General features: G+C 35.6%; 1 protein-coding gene across 5 annotated transcripts in view; it reads left to right on the forward strand.

Moving 5' to 3' along the window:
• The window catches only part of LOC125241845 (maternal protein pumilio-like), a 566,882-nt gene that overhangs the window by 96,615 nt on the left and 454,827 nt on the right, over nt 1-15,440 (forward strand). For 4 of the 5 annotated variants that reach the window (XM_048150508.1, XM_048150509.1, XM_048150512.1 and 1 more), the window contains one exon: nt 14,864-15,013. The exons of the other annotated variant lie outside the window; for it this stretch is intronic. In XM_048150508.1, coding sequence (XP_048006465.1) covers nt 14,864-15,013 — 150 coding nt within the window. The remainder of the gene's footprint in view (nt 1-14,863; nt 15,014-15,440) is intronic. 5 annotated transcript variants of the gene reach the window in all.

Raw genomic sequence — 15,440 nt, forward strand, 5'->3', positions numbered from 1 at the left:
TTATGCAAATCAATGCTATTCATAAAGAAACAATCTGCGTAAAAAGTATTATGCGACCTTATTTTCGGACAAATTATTTTAGATTATGTCAAATAAGTTTTCTGCCAAATTAACATTCGTCGAAAATCGATTATGCGAAGTCTGTTATGCGAAAATCGTTCCGGACAATTAAAGGTATGCCAAATAGAGGGAACCCGATAGGTTTAAATCCTATATTAGAGTAGGTTTAGGTTAGAACTCCGCCCTTATACAACAACGAACGGCTTTTAAAGTAGGTTTAGGTTAGGTTAGTACCATGACCACACACAAAAACAAACAGTTTACAGAGTAGGTTTAGGTTAGGTTAGAACTGCGATCACACAGAAAAGAACGGCTTACAGAGTAGGTTTAGGTTAGGTTAGAACTGCGACCCTACACATCAATGCACGACCTTTAAAATAGGTTTAGGTTAGGTTAGTTGTGACCAAACATAAAAACAAATAATTTACAAATTGTAAAATTTTAGAAAAATTAACAATTGAAATAGGTATACAAAATTGAAATAATATTATGCGTAATAAATTTTATTTAATGTAAAACAAAATGAAATGAAAAAACACAAAACGAAATACCACGATATAAAGTATACTCGGAATAAGTTATCTACGTAATCCACGGTTTAATTTGACTTGTATCGATCATTCTACGATATGAACTGTCGATAAAATGAAATTATTTGAAACGATGTCTTTGAAATAATATTCGATGAATTGTCTATCGACGAGTCAAGGGTAAACCGGTTATTTAAGCCCCATTTATTAGACATTTTTGCTTTTCGGATTTAATCATTAGGTATTTCGATTTTAGGTATTTTGAACGTAGGTCATTTAACGTTAGTTTTTTTATTTTAGACATTATAATATGCACCTTTTTAAACTTTAGGTATTTTGAATTTCGGTCGAAACACCATTATGTATTTTTAGGTATTTTGAACGTAGGTCATTTAACGTTAGGTTTTTTAACTTTAGACATTGTGATACGTACCCCCTCAGTACATTTTCTATAGGAAGGACGCGCAAGGGACGTCGCTTGGCGCGCCCCAGGCGGCGCGGTGCGCGCCAAGCGACGCGTCTGGGGGCGCGTCTTACGTCCTTCCTATACAAAATGTACTGAGGAGACGTTTGTTAAATTACATTCGGGCGGCGTGGCGCTGACGTTCGTTCCGCGTCTCCGGACATGCGTCACCTGAGTGGGGATGGTCCCTTAGACCAGCATAGACACCGCGTAGGGCGCGTAGCGAGTTTTATGTTATGCAATTGCTACTGTAGATGAAACTATGGTTATACTTAGTCCGTTTTCTTTTGGAAAAAGGTATGAATTTTTGTGTACAACATTCGCGTTTGTTATGGGTATTATACATACACTAGGGCTTGCAATATCGGACGATTTTCAATTCCGGAACTGGTTTTCGAGATTGGACTTCAATTCCGGAATTCCGGAACTAGTTCCGGAATTGAACAATTTTTTTTGGCTTTGTTTTCTGGTGGGTTTTGATGAAATAATAGAATTTTAAATTGAAATTTATTATTAATCGACGTTTAAGACAATAACTCCGTACCTAAAAGGCATATAACACTGCAATTTTCATTATAGTAATTTTACAGGAGAGGCCATTTTGTGTCAAAATCGGTCTTGCAATAAAGATACAAGTAAATCTCGCCTTAATGGTAACCGACAAAGTGGGACGTTTTACTAAACACACTCACATATTTAGCATTAAGTATTATTTAATAGTATTTGACACATCATTTAGTAATAAAAACTACACATTTTAGATAAAAAACCAAATAAAACTACCCCAAATACAGTGTTTTCCTACTGAACTTTTTTCATACTTGAGGATTTACAGCAATATGGACAAGGACAAAATTATTGTTTTATCAATTTTATTAAACTAATAAAAACAAGAATTTTAAATGCATATGCATCGATTGATCATCGATCATCGCAATAATGTAAAAGTAATAATTTACAAGAGTGGCATAATGTATTGTTCACATAAATGTAATTAAAATTAAGTATTGAATTACCTGTATCAGACTCGAGTAGGGGAAAAAGATATCCATTATTTGTTTTCGAGGCGCAAAAAATCGGAGTTCCTGATTTATACCTAGGTACCACCTTGAATTTTTGTTAAAAATAAAACATTATTTTCATATCCACCATTTTCCATACATTTGCTCCTCAAATATTTTGATTTTGTAGTAGGCGGTCATAGAGTTAGATAGAGTTTAGTAAAATATGCACACGCCTTTCTGAAAAGTGTATAAGTAACTACGACTTTTGAATGAATGTAATATCAAAACACTACGATTTGCATCTGAAATTAAGATTTTTTGTCTAAAATATTCCGTGCTATGAGAAAAGAAGTACTTAATATTTTAAGTTTTTGCCGCTTCGATACTAATTAATTTTGATTGTTACTGAAATTTAAGTTCGCAAAACCAGAAAGTGACGATGGTGTAATATTAGTGGGTTAAAATTAGACGCTCTCGTTCTAACTAGCCCTTTTGGCCATAAAATATGTACCATCTGAGTCCGAACAGTGTCTAACTTATGAATTTCTTATACATTCTGTGGTAGTTTTGTAAAATAACCAGGCTGATATTGCACGTTTTCATCTTAAAATATATATTTTATTATACACGTCCTCCTGAGTCAAATAGGACCGGTAGCTACTTTGAACTCCGTGTCCGAAGAGTATAATATTTTTTTAGTAGCCACGAAATGTAAACAAATCCTCATATTTCCATATTTTTGTACTAAACTTGTTTTTTTTTTTTTAATACTGTTAAAAAGTCCATTTTATGGGTAATCTTAAAACATTAACATTAAATATAAAATTATATTTGATATAAAACAATAGTACATTGTGCAACAAGGGGAGGAAGTTGAACATTACTAATAGACCCAGAGCCCAGGCCCGCCAGACCTTCCTCAAATTCTCAAGGATGAAACTTTGGGACAATGTAGAGTTCATATCGGCGGTTAATGTGTGCATATTTTCTAGTTCGGCCCATCGGCCAATTTTTTGCTATCAAGTGATGAAGGTGAAAAAAAAAGTGCTTACTTTCCTTAAATTCTCAAGGCTGATTTTTATATATGTGTTAGAGCACGTTGTTAGAAATTGGTTATCATCAATGCCAGACCGTTTCCGCCGGCCATAACTTTTACCAGACGCGACAAAGTTGGCAAAAAACGACTCTAACTTACCTCATTTTCTCAAGCCTGATTTTGATATATGATACGCAGGGACCTGTAACTAGACCATTTGTAAGCAGCCAGACCAATCGGATGGACCCAACCGTCCGCCAGACCGACTTAAAGTTTCGATATGAGCATTAGTAGAATTTAAATATTCCGGGTCTATAAAAGCTAAAAACTTGAATTTTCTACATTAAGCTACGTGTATATTGTATACTTGACGTAATCAAAATCAGGCTTGAGAAAATGAGGTAAGTTAGAGTCGTTTTTTGCCAACTTTGTCGCGTCTGGTAAAAGTTATATTTATAATAAAATACACATGTACTTACGCAGTGTAAATAAAATTCATAGCTTAAAATTAATCTTGCACCACATATAAACTTTCATTTTTTTATTTCCTTAGAAGTAAAATTTTTGAAAGTCGCTTATTACGTGTTAGTTTATGTCTGTTGCGGGAACTTCGTACTACCGTTCGTACCCTGTGCTACCATTTTATGAAATATAAAAGAAAGCAGATTTGTAATTGTGAATAATTATCTAGAATCTGTAGAGTCTGTAGTGTTATTTAGTTGATTGATTAGTTTAGAATATTTAGTTGGTAATTTCACTTAGTAAACGTAAGTAAAAATGCACAGTTTAGTTATTAATAATAACGTAATGTTATTAATACTGTAATGCTGTGTTACTTTTTGATTAAATAAATAAATAAATAAATTAGTTACTAGAATGATTTTTATTGAGGTGCTATCACAATCATCATCCTCCTTGCGTTATCCCGGCATCGGCATTCGCCACGGCTCATGGGAGCCTGGGGTCCGCTTTGGAAACTAATCCCAAGATTTGGCGTAGGCACTAGTTTTATGAAAGCGACTGCCATCTGACCTTCCAACCCGAAGGGTAACTAGGCCTTATTATAATTTAATTATAATACAGTATGTAAACTAACGAAAACCATTTACTGTAACCCGTAAATGTCCAGGTGATACTGAGAAACTTTAACTATGGGATCAACCCCGAAATCACGAAAATATCTTCTGACAGTTTCATAGGTAGTTTTATTTTATAGTAAGTATTTCCTATGGGAGAGTAAATTTTTATTTCGCGTTTTGGGTGTTGGTCCCATAGTAAAAGTTTCTCAGTATCACCTGGACATTTACGGGTTACAGTAAATGGTTTTCGTTAGTTTACATACTGTATTATAATTTGTTGCAAAACAAATTCACCACAGTACTGGTACCGGTACCATTGTCTATAATAGACATGTCCCATTGCCATCCCTGTTGCTAATCGTAAAGGCGCGCCATTATTTGAAACGACCAATGGCAGCACCGTGCGCGCCCGCCTCGCCCCGCAAGGATTGGTGATTTGCGTCTCGAACAATATCGCTTGCATTAGGCTTCTAGTGGGGTGTTCTGTGGGTCCATCCGATTGGTCTGGCTGCTTACAAACGGTCTAGTTATAGGTCCCTGCGTATCATATATCAAAATCAGGCTTGAGAAAATGAGGTAAGTTAGAGTCGTTTTTTGCCAACTTTGTCGCGTCTGGTAAAAGTTATAGCCGGCGGAAACGGTCTGGCATTGATGATAACCAATTTCTAACAACGTGCTCTACACATATATAAAAATCAGCCTTGAGAATTTAAGGAAAGTAAGCACTTTTTTTTTCACCTTCATCACTTGATAGCAAAAAATTGGCCGATGGGCCGAACTAGAAAATATGCACACATTAAACGCCGATGTGAACTCTACATTGTCCCAAAGTTTCATCCTTGAGAATTTGAGGAAGGTCTGGCGGGCCTGGGCTCTTGATTGATTGATTGAAGAGAGTAAGTTGCCAGCCTCTCGCCTACGCCACAATTTACCCCATATCCCACAGTCGCCTTCTACGACACTCACGGGAAGAAAGGGGGTGGTGAAACTCTTAACCCGTCACCACACGGATACAAATACAAACAAACTAAACAACAGGACACAAATTTTCACACGAAACAGGATACAAACTTTGTAAATAAATACAAACCCGACCCGCGCACGCCCGCTGTGTGTGAGCTTATACGCAAACCAATGAATTACGAAAAAAGCTACCGCCCGTTAGCCGCCTCACCCGCTCTCTGTCTGTGTCGCGGGCGCGGGCGCGGGCGGGCGCGTGTGGCTGATACACGCACCCGCCCGCGCCCGCGCTGTGTGTGTAGATGTACATTATACACTGGCTAACACAACGCGCGGCGGGCCCGCAGACGCACGCACCCGCCCGCGCCCGCGCTATGTGTGTGGTACGCTTTAAACATTAATCACTTAAGGGTGCTTTCGAGAAAAACGTCAAAATAATGTAAAATTGATAGTTTTAGTCGGTGAAATACTACACTTTCTGTTATCTAATAGATATATTTAATTCAAGTTTCAATTAGAGCATCTTATTATCTTGATACTTAATAGACTGGATTTTAGAAAAGTAACTCATTAAATTAATTATGAATTTTTCTCTGATGCACGTTTAGGAAAACCCGCGTATAGTGCTGGATTAGTCGATCTTATTTGTAAAATTTGGAATACTGAAACTGGTAAATTTATAATACGTATATCCTGTACTACAAACTTCTCAGACTACATTTTTATTATAAGGTTTATAAAAAGAGTAAACAAGGCTAAGATGAATTCAATTTTTTTTCAGAAATTACCTAAAATTATGTGACAATTTCTTTGAAAATCTACATCACATCGGAGTTATTTTCGTACAAAATTAATCTGCAACGTTTACTAAAATTGCTCTTATGCCTTAGTGATTATAAATTTCTATTATATATTTTTGACAATTTTTTGAAAACGAGCCTTTTCCCAGTCACAATTATTGCCACTTCTGGACATTTTCTCATATTTTGTTAGACCAAGTAGAAAAAGTCGTGATCGTTAGAATGGCCGGTGTACATCAAGCAATCTTGGTGCGGTATATATATACTTCAGGAGTTAGTGCTAGCAATGTGCCAAATGTGCGCCAAAATTCAAGCAATGTGCTCTTTAAACTCCAGAGATATTTAAGAAATTAATGATACCTGCCATTCTGAGTTTCTGACGTCAGGTCGGCGGGTGCACTTCCAGTTCTAGCTAATGGCTACCTACTCAAGAGTGAAAGTACTGCCTAAGGTTAGTGCTCGCAATGTGCTTCCACATCTATGAAGCACAAACTAATTCAGAGAGCCGTTCAAGAGTAATATGGAATTGAATAAATATATCTATAAACGCCTGCTGAAATGAAATAGCAATACGCGTTTACACAAAAAAGTGATCTATTTTAATTCAGTATTTATATTCAGTAAAATATAACTTCTCGCACGCTAAACAGCCAAAAAACGGGCACTTTTTGAGCAACTGTATAAAAAAAGTATTTATTATTCGCAAACGAGTTTCAAAACGATTCTACGTGATTAGATAAATGTCTTTAATCTGACATATTATGGCAAAAATATTTTTATATAAAATATTATATAAGAATAATAAAAAATGACTAAAATTGCGTACAAATGGAACTTAATACTTTATTTTTAAAGCATGTGCTCATGGCATATGCGGGCATATTTAATTAGCCAACAAGCGATCCGTGGAGAAGCGATTTTGTGAATGACCATTAGGGTATGCAAAAACCGGTTAACTTAAAAAACCGGTTAGTAACCGGGACTTTTCCTTCAAAACCGGTTAACCGGTTATTAACCGGTTTTGAGGATTTTTAGTAAATGGCCGTACTACGCAATAATTACCATTACCTTTAAGAATTCTGATGTTGATGATATCGTAGGAGGTATTACTTGCACGATGAAGATCATTTTTATCCAGTTTTTGGAAATTTGGTAAATGCGGAAATTGCTAAAAAAGGCTTGTGTGGTTTGAATGTGATTCGTCAGTTTTGCGTTTTCTAGGCATGTCGCGAAGGTCTACAGCTCCCAGAGCCCCTAGTAATACAAGCAATTGATGTAAGAAAACCAAGATCTCCATTTTACCTTTCTTTTAAAAAATATAGTTTGAAATAGCTCCCTGTCGAGGTATTCCCGATGAACTACAGTATGGGTTTCTTCAAAAAAGGAGTGTACAAGTTTTAATGGGTCGGCAACGCGCACGTGACACCCCTTGAGTTGCGGGCGTCCAAAAATATAGTTTGCCACCGACGTGGTATAAAAAAAATAAAAAATATACGGTATACTCCGGTCACAACGACGCTCAAGAGACCGCTGATATTACGTCGTACTAACCGGATGTCGTACAAAACGAATTTAATTTCTTTTAATTAAAAGTAATATCTACATCTCTATTACTAAAATATTTCAATCAGGTTTATTTACAGGGTATTATTATCATAGTATTAATACCTTATTGTGACATTTGTGACTTGTTTAGTTAGAAAAGTCCTTTTTAGTATGCGTGCTTGCTCATCATTTGTAAGTAAAGCTAGTTTATACGCAATCGAAAAATACAAATTGGGTTCTATTTAGCTTATAAGATTAGACCCGAGGCGAACAAATTGTTAAAATTTTAAAAGCAATACTTCAAAAAGTTACATGGCCACAATGTAATCTTGCTACTTGTTGTAGGCAAGACGGGGCCGTGCTCGGGTAGAAGTAGCTTTGTTTCCTCAATTTACTAGTAAAACTAAAAACGTTGTCGCTCGTCGTTGCAACCGGACTTGACGGACGGATTCTGTGTAAAATGTGTCTTAAAAAGCGGCAGGTCGTTAAAATCGGAGTCGTAATAAACAGATGTACTTTCATACTATCACATACGAAAATCAAATAAATACCTGTGCTTATGTCCTTGTAAGAGGTTGGACGTTATGTCTATGCGGAGTCGTAATATACTAACCGGACTCTACTGTATTGTATAAAATGTATAATTGAGTAGACTCGGGACTAATTTTTAAAATGAAATCATTAATTCATCTAAATATATAAAAGAAGAAGCTGACTGACTGACTGACTGACATATCAACGCACAGCCGAAACCGCTGGTCCTAGAGATTTCAAATTTGGCACGTAGGTTCCCTATATAGTGTAGAGGAGCACTAAGAAAGGATTTTCCAAAATTCACCTCCTAAGGGGGTCAAATGGGGGTTCAAAGTTTGTATGGGGAAACAAGATTAGTTTGACTATTTTATTCGAAACTTAATTTGGCACATAGGTTCCTTATATGGCGTAGAGGAGCACTAAGAAAGGATTTTTCAAAATTCTCCTCTTAAAAGGGTGAAATGGGGGTTCAAAGTTTGTATGGGGAAACAAGATTAGTTTGACTATTTTATTCGAAACTTCACAGGAGGATTTCTAAAGAAATTTGACCCCTAAAGGGGTGCAAAGGGGTAAAGTCAAAAGCACAATATGGGTATCGTTTTTATGGTTTATCGGGTCGCTGATCACGATAAATACAACGATTTTAAAATTTAATGAGGTGGAAAAGAAATTTTCTCCCCTGTTGTTGTGCAATGAGGTTAAAATATCCAAAATAGCCATAAGTATAGCTTTAGTTTTTATCTTTACTTCTGGTTCAAGAGATTTCAAATTAACACGGAAGTTCCTTAGAGGAGCACTAAGAAAGGATTTTTTATAGTTCACCTCCTAGCATGATAATTTGACAGGGGCAAGGACAGGGACAGGAACGGGATAGGGTTAGGGATAGGGATAGAGACAGGGACAGGGACAGGGATAGCGACAGCGACAGCGACAGCGACAGCGACAGGGACAGGGACAGGGACAGGGACGGAACGGGATAGGGTTAGGGATAGGGATAGGGGACGGGGATAAAATGCAGGTGGCTCAGTGGGAAGGTATTAGTAAGTAGGCATCGGCGAGTATCCTGCATCCGTAATAACTATTACATTCAATGTGCTGTAAGAAGATCGTTGTTTGCTTGCCTTTTATATGTTTACGTTTGCAATAAGTATAAGCAAAATAGAAAAAATTGTAAGCGATAATGCAAGGAAGTACTATCTACCCTACCGACCATAGCGTCGAGATACTGGCTATGTGGGTTGTATGAAGTTTCCCCAGTATAAATATTTAAATAGGTAAAATACATACATAGTCGTACCTACTACCTACGCTGTGGTCGCTTTGTAACAATTCTACAATCATTGCAAGAATTTATTTTAAAGCAATAGTAATATGTGTAAGGTACAGTCAGCCAAAACCGGACCGTACAGCAAATAGATCAGTTACAATGGCCCTCCAGTCGAGAATTGCCCGCTTTACCTTAATCGAAATAATCGCGGACATCTGTACCTACAAAGAAACCTACGGATCCAAATGAAAATCTTATTTTTTGTAAACGTTTCAATAAGAATACTTTTATTACGCGGGCGAAGGCGCGGGTAAAAGCTAGTTACAGATAATAATATTGTCAATGAAAAGTAATGAATAAATCTTTATTATTACAAAACATTAAATGATTACGTATTTTTTAACCTTTTAATGCCTAATTTCCCAAATTTTGAGAAATAAATACAGTTTCGGTTATTAACCGGTTAGAGACTATAAAAACCGGTTTTTAACAGAGGCCAAAAGGTCTCGGTTAACCGGTTTTTCGGTTAACCGGTTTGCACACCCTAATGACCATTAATCAATTGTGAAATTGTATTTACGTGACTTTATGAATATTTGTTCAAGTTTTTTGCAGAGGGGTAAGTAACTGAAAGGCTACTCCAGTTCTGTTTCCTCCGAGCTGAAGATAGACTACTGGTCGCCTTTGAAGGTTTTGCCTTATGATTTTTTCCTTTGTGTTTTCCTCTCAAATGTGATGAAAAACATTGTAACTCGTGTCTATAACTCTCCAGCCTGTGGCTGTCGCGAGTTATACACTCGTTGTCAAAATCCACCTTACCTCCCTTGTTGCACAATGTACTATTTTGCCGTCCCCTATGCTGCGCTGGCGATCGTTGCAGTACTTTTGATATTAGAAATCTTTAAGTAAAGTAAATATTTATTGCCAACCATGGTATGTACAACGTAAACAATGTTACAGTCAATACAGGTTTCATATGGCCCCCGGTGTTGGCCTATGCCGTCCCCTATGCTGCGCTGGCGATCGTTGCAGTACTTTTAATTTTTTTTTACATCAAATAATAATAAATGTTATTAGGGTGATTCTAAGTTAAGAGGTACTTTCGACGGTACTGACAATAAAATATTTTCAAGATAAAACTTCATAATAACATATTTATTTTATAAAACTAAATGTTTTCTACATGGACACTCAAAATTATTACAGAAATTTATGTAAATTAGTCACAATCAGCTCTAATGTAGAAAAAATGTCTCTCCCCTGGCCTGTCCCCCAACCGAATTTATTTGTAAACAAGTAATTATGACTGTTAAAATTCACTTATTATTTTAATAGCCTTAATTTTACAAACATAAATAACTAGGGAACAGTATTTTATGAGTGGAATTTCTTATATTTCTGTATTTTACAACAAATGAACTCCAAACTTTGTCCTCCTCGTTTCGTGTCTCGTCCCCTGGCTTTTTAGTTTTCCTTCAAAATACGGTTTAATTTGTTAATCTGTGGAGGTTTTGTCCTCTAATAAACAGGGTGTTATGTGAAGTTACCGTCAAGAGGCGCGTAAGGCAACTATGCATCGGTTTTGTTGGTTGTTTCGGCCACAGCACCTGCTGGGTACAGAAATGTTGAGTGAATGCAGTCTTTCCTCTGGTCACTTTTATTTCACAATCATTTGTTCAAATACTAATATATATAACAATATCCACTGTAAATGTTGAATATATTGTTACGTTTGTTTATGAATTGCGTACGAGAAACACTTTTACAGCTATTTTTGATTTTCATCGAAAATGTATCTCCCCTGACGTATTGCCCCTGGCTTTTTTGATGCCAGGGGAGATACTTCTGTCCAGAGGAGATACTTTTGTACTATTTTTGATTATTTTTATTTCCGTTATCTCTTAACCTTTGTTTAGCGTTGTACCTATTTTTATTTTAACTTTACGATAGAAGGTTTTCTTTCCAGAAAAATGCAACTATTAAGAAAAAAAGAGGGCACATTCACACATTCAACTTCATATGAAATTTTCATGAAGCTGTTTAATAAAAAGGTTTAATGCTGATATTAAAAGGATAGGTTTTTGTTTAATTGTTGCCTATTGATTGTACATTCAAATTATTTTTGTTTTAATGGATAATATGGAGAAGTGAAAAATTAGACAACTCATTAAGGAATTATCACTTTTCTTGCTGTAAGAATGTTATGAAATGTAAAGTCTGAGTATAAATAATCAATAATTATAATAAAAACGATAAATAAAATTAATTCTTAAAAAATTAAACTAAATTTTTCATACAACTGTCTCTTCCCTGGTCACAAAGTATCCTCCCCTGTGCAACAGTATCTCCCCTGGACTGATTATTTCCCCTGGTCACTTATAAAACATGATAAAACAAATAAATTGACTGGTCCTCTTTGTAAACACTTCAAATTGGCAGTTAACTAATACAAATAAACAAATAGGTAAAAAACAAAAAAAAAGTCCGAAACATGATAAAACAAATAAATTGACTGGTCCTCTTTGTAAACACTTCAAATTGGCAGTTAACTAATACAAAAAAACAAATAGGTAAAAAACAAAAAAAAAGTCCGCGCCGTCACTCCATACAACGTATTACCTCTTAACTTAGAATCACCCCTAATATTTTTAGATTACTCATAAAATGGACTTTTTAACAGTATTTTTAATAAAAAGTTTAGTACAAAAATATGGAAATATGAGGATTTGTTTACATTTCGTGGCTACTAAAAAATCATTATACACCGTGTTTTTTTTTTTGTTTTCCGTTAAATTCGACACGCAGTTAGGTTCATCATCAGGAACCACCCTGTATATCGCTTTTTTGAAATTCTCAAAAATAAATATATTTTTTCGTTTCCATACATAATAAAATGGATTAATTAGTGTAAGAGGACCTTAATCATAACCAGGGCCCGTAACTTTCATGCCGATGACATCAATTTGACGTCACGCTGCATATACACCGTGTTTCACTTAACACTAAAAACCTGTAGATTAAAAAATGATTCAAATAGTTTTATTGTAATAATTAATCATTATTCATTAATCAATTTTTATCATGTACAAATTACTTCAAAAGTAAGTTATTCATCCGTGGAATAATTAATACCTACTTGATACATGAAACGAAAAGGAAACAATTTTTTTTGTTTTAATTTATTTAAATATTGTAACAAACATTATTGCACAAAAAATAAACAAATAATTTAATTTCCTTTTCACGTATCAAGTAGGTATTAATTATTCACGTATGAATAGATTAGTTTTGAAGTCATGATTAAAATGATTGATGAATAATGATTAATTATTAAATAAAATTCTTGAATCATCCTGTATGCAACGTGACGTCAAATTTATGTCATCGGCATGAAAGTTACGGGCCCTGTAGGCCTAGCACATGACGGCCGCGGGAGTATGTCGCCGCGAGATAGACTACCCGTCCTTATGTCATTAATACAGTTAGAAGAAGACGTGGCATCTATCTCGCGGCGACATACTCCCGCGGCCATCATGTGCTAGGCCTACTGATCATAACATTAAAGTCATTGTAAAGTGTTTGACGTGACAAAACAAATAACATTATGAAGTGGTAACTGGCAAGGGATGCCACACACGTGTTCACTAATTTTTTTTTTTTAATGAGAGTTAAGATGCTAGTTTCTTTGAGAAATTGATTGTATTTTAACTAAATAATCTTCCCTTAAAGTTAACGGAATTCAATAAAAACACGGTGTATTAAATATTGCGCTATATTTTGCTATGGAACCCTAAAAACTAGTATTAGGAATAAATTGAGCATTATCTACATAAAAATGACACCAAAATTAACTCAAAAGTTCAGCCGATTAGGTCAGAATTTTTTTCTGAGCACTGGGAGCTCCATACTTTGACAATAGCAGAAATAAGTAAATAGCAGATACTACGCAATAATTTTTGACCAGTTACGATAGCAGATTATGCAGAATAGTCGTTAAAAACTAAGTAGAAAAAAAATTTCTTCGGTTGACGAAGTGAAGTGTCTGACCCGTGCGGTTTAGACCGATTTTGAGGATAAAAGTCTTTATTATTTTTGTTAGGTGATAGAGAAGCTTTTAAAGAGATTTGAAAAATGCATTGTAACCGAGGAAGACTATATTAAAATAAAATAAAAAAATGAAGATGAAATTGTAAAGATAGTAGCCCTTTTTTTGTTAGGCCGGAAACTTTTGGACCGCACCTCGTAAATGCCATGCCCATGATCTTATGTCCCTAATATTAGTAATATTATATCAAATATATTATGTAAAAAATAATAATCTCAATTTTCATGATCTTTTTACTGTTCTCTTGAGTTGCTCCGCCTGAAACGTGATACAGATATAGTGCGAAGATTTTCCTTCGTATATTTTCTGGAAATGTTCTTTTTTGTCATGCCAGTAGAGACAGTGTCAGTACGACTCGTACTGAGACTGTCTGAACTAGCATGACAAATATGAACGTTTCCGGAAAAATGCGAAATAAAAGCTTTTTGCACTACATCTCACAGTGTGGGATCAGACCTCATTTTTGACCATGGTCTTTTTTAGTAAAAACCGGTAGCCTAGACCAAAAAAATGCTACGACTAAAATTCCCGAATGTCAAATATGACTAGTTTACGAGAAATTATTTTTTGAAATTTAGGGCAAATGTACCCGAAAATTGACTAAAACTCAAAATATCCTGAGAACGGTATCGATTATCAAAAAACACCTTTAAGAGAACTTATAGAACTAGCAATATACTGTCGTATGGAATAATCACCACAGTCGTAACATCATTCATATCGGTATTAGAACCAAATTAGTCATTTTCGATTTTTATTTTTTTTCTCGAAAGTTCCTGTATATTTTTTTACTGAAAGGTGATTAGCTTCCCTATATGCCATGATTATTGCATTAAGCAATTCCATAGGATCTAGAAATTCTGGTGTGTTTAAACGTCCCATATAAAATCCCCATAGAGTAATTAAGCACACCATAATTTCTAGATCCTATGGAATTGCTTAATGCAATAATTATGGCATATAGGGAAGCTAATCACCTTTCAGTAAAAAAATAAAAGAAATGCTAATATACAGGAACTTTCGAGAAAAAAAATCTAAATCGAAAATGACTAATTTGGTTCTAATACCGATATGAATGATGTTACGACTGTGGTGATTATTCCATACGATAGTATATTGCTAGTTCTATAAGTTCTCTTAAAGGTGTTTTTTGATAATCTATACCGTTCTCAGGATATTTTGAGTTTTAGTCAATTTTCGGGTACATTTGCCCTAAATTTCAAAAAATAATTTCTCGTAAACTAGTCATATTTGACATTCGAGCGTTTTAGTCGTAGCATTGTTTTGGTCTAGGCTACCGGTTTTTACTATAAACAGACCATGGTCAAAAATGAGGTCTGATCCCACACTGTGCATCTGTACTATACTTTGAAGAATATCATATCATACGAAACATAACAAACGAAATGACATAACATGGCGTGTTTGAGAAAATTACTGTTATTCGTCCATAATCAGTTTTTTTTTTTTATATTTCTAGCCATAGAACATAATGTTGGCGTACCGATGATTGGCACTCGTAGAGGTGTCGCATTTCCAGGCGGCGATGCTGGAAGCATTTTATCGCCACGTGATACAGCTGGCCTTGGCGTTAAGATGGTGGAATACGTCTTGGGAGGATCTCCTACAGGTTTGTGACGGTCGTTACTAATATAGCTCAAATTATAGATATTGTTTGTTACATTCATTTGTTACACAGCAAAAAAGAGTGTACAAGTACCAAGGAGGGTTCGGGTTGCCGACGACTCAAAGCACAATAGACGGAACAAATTAGTTCCGTAGATCCTTCCGTCACCAGCACACCGCACCCTCGTTGAGCTCTGGCAGCCTTACTCACCGGCAGGAACACAACACTGTGCACAACACTGCGGTCTTCTGTAAGGCGGAGGTACTTCCCCAGCTCTGCTCTAGATTCGAGCGAGATGATATCCGCTGTGCTGTGCCCTACCACACAAAGCGGAAATTTCATTCGCTATGCCCTACCTCCTCTTGCATGCATTTGTTGAGCTTGAACTGTTTTTTTCATCTCAGGGATTCCAGGTAACTCTTTGTTTAAG

Source organism: Leguminivora glycinivorella, chromosome Z, assembly GCF_023078275.1.
Source record: "Leguminivora glycinivorella isolate SPB_JAAS2020 chromosome Z, LegGlyc_1.1, whole genome shotgun sequence".
Lineage (NCBI taxonomy): Eukaryota > Metazoa > Arthropoda > Insecta > Lepidoptera > Tortricidae > Leguminivora > Leguminivora glycinivorella.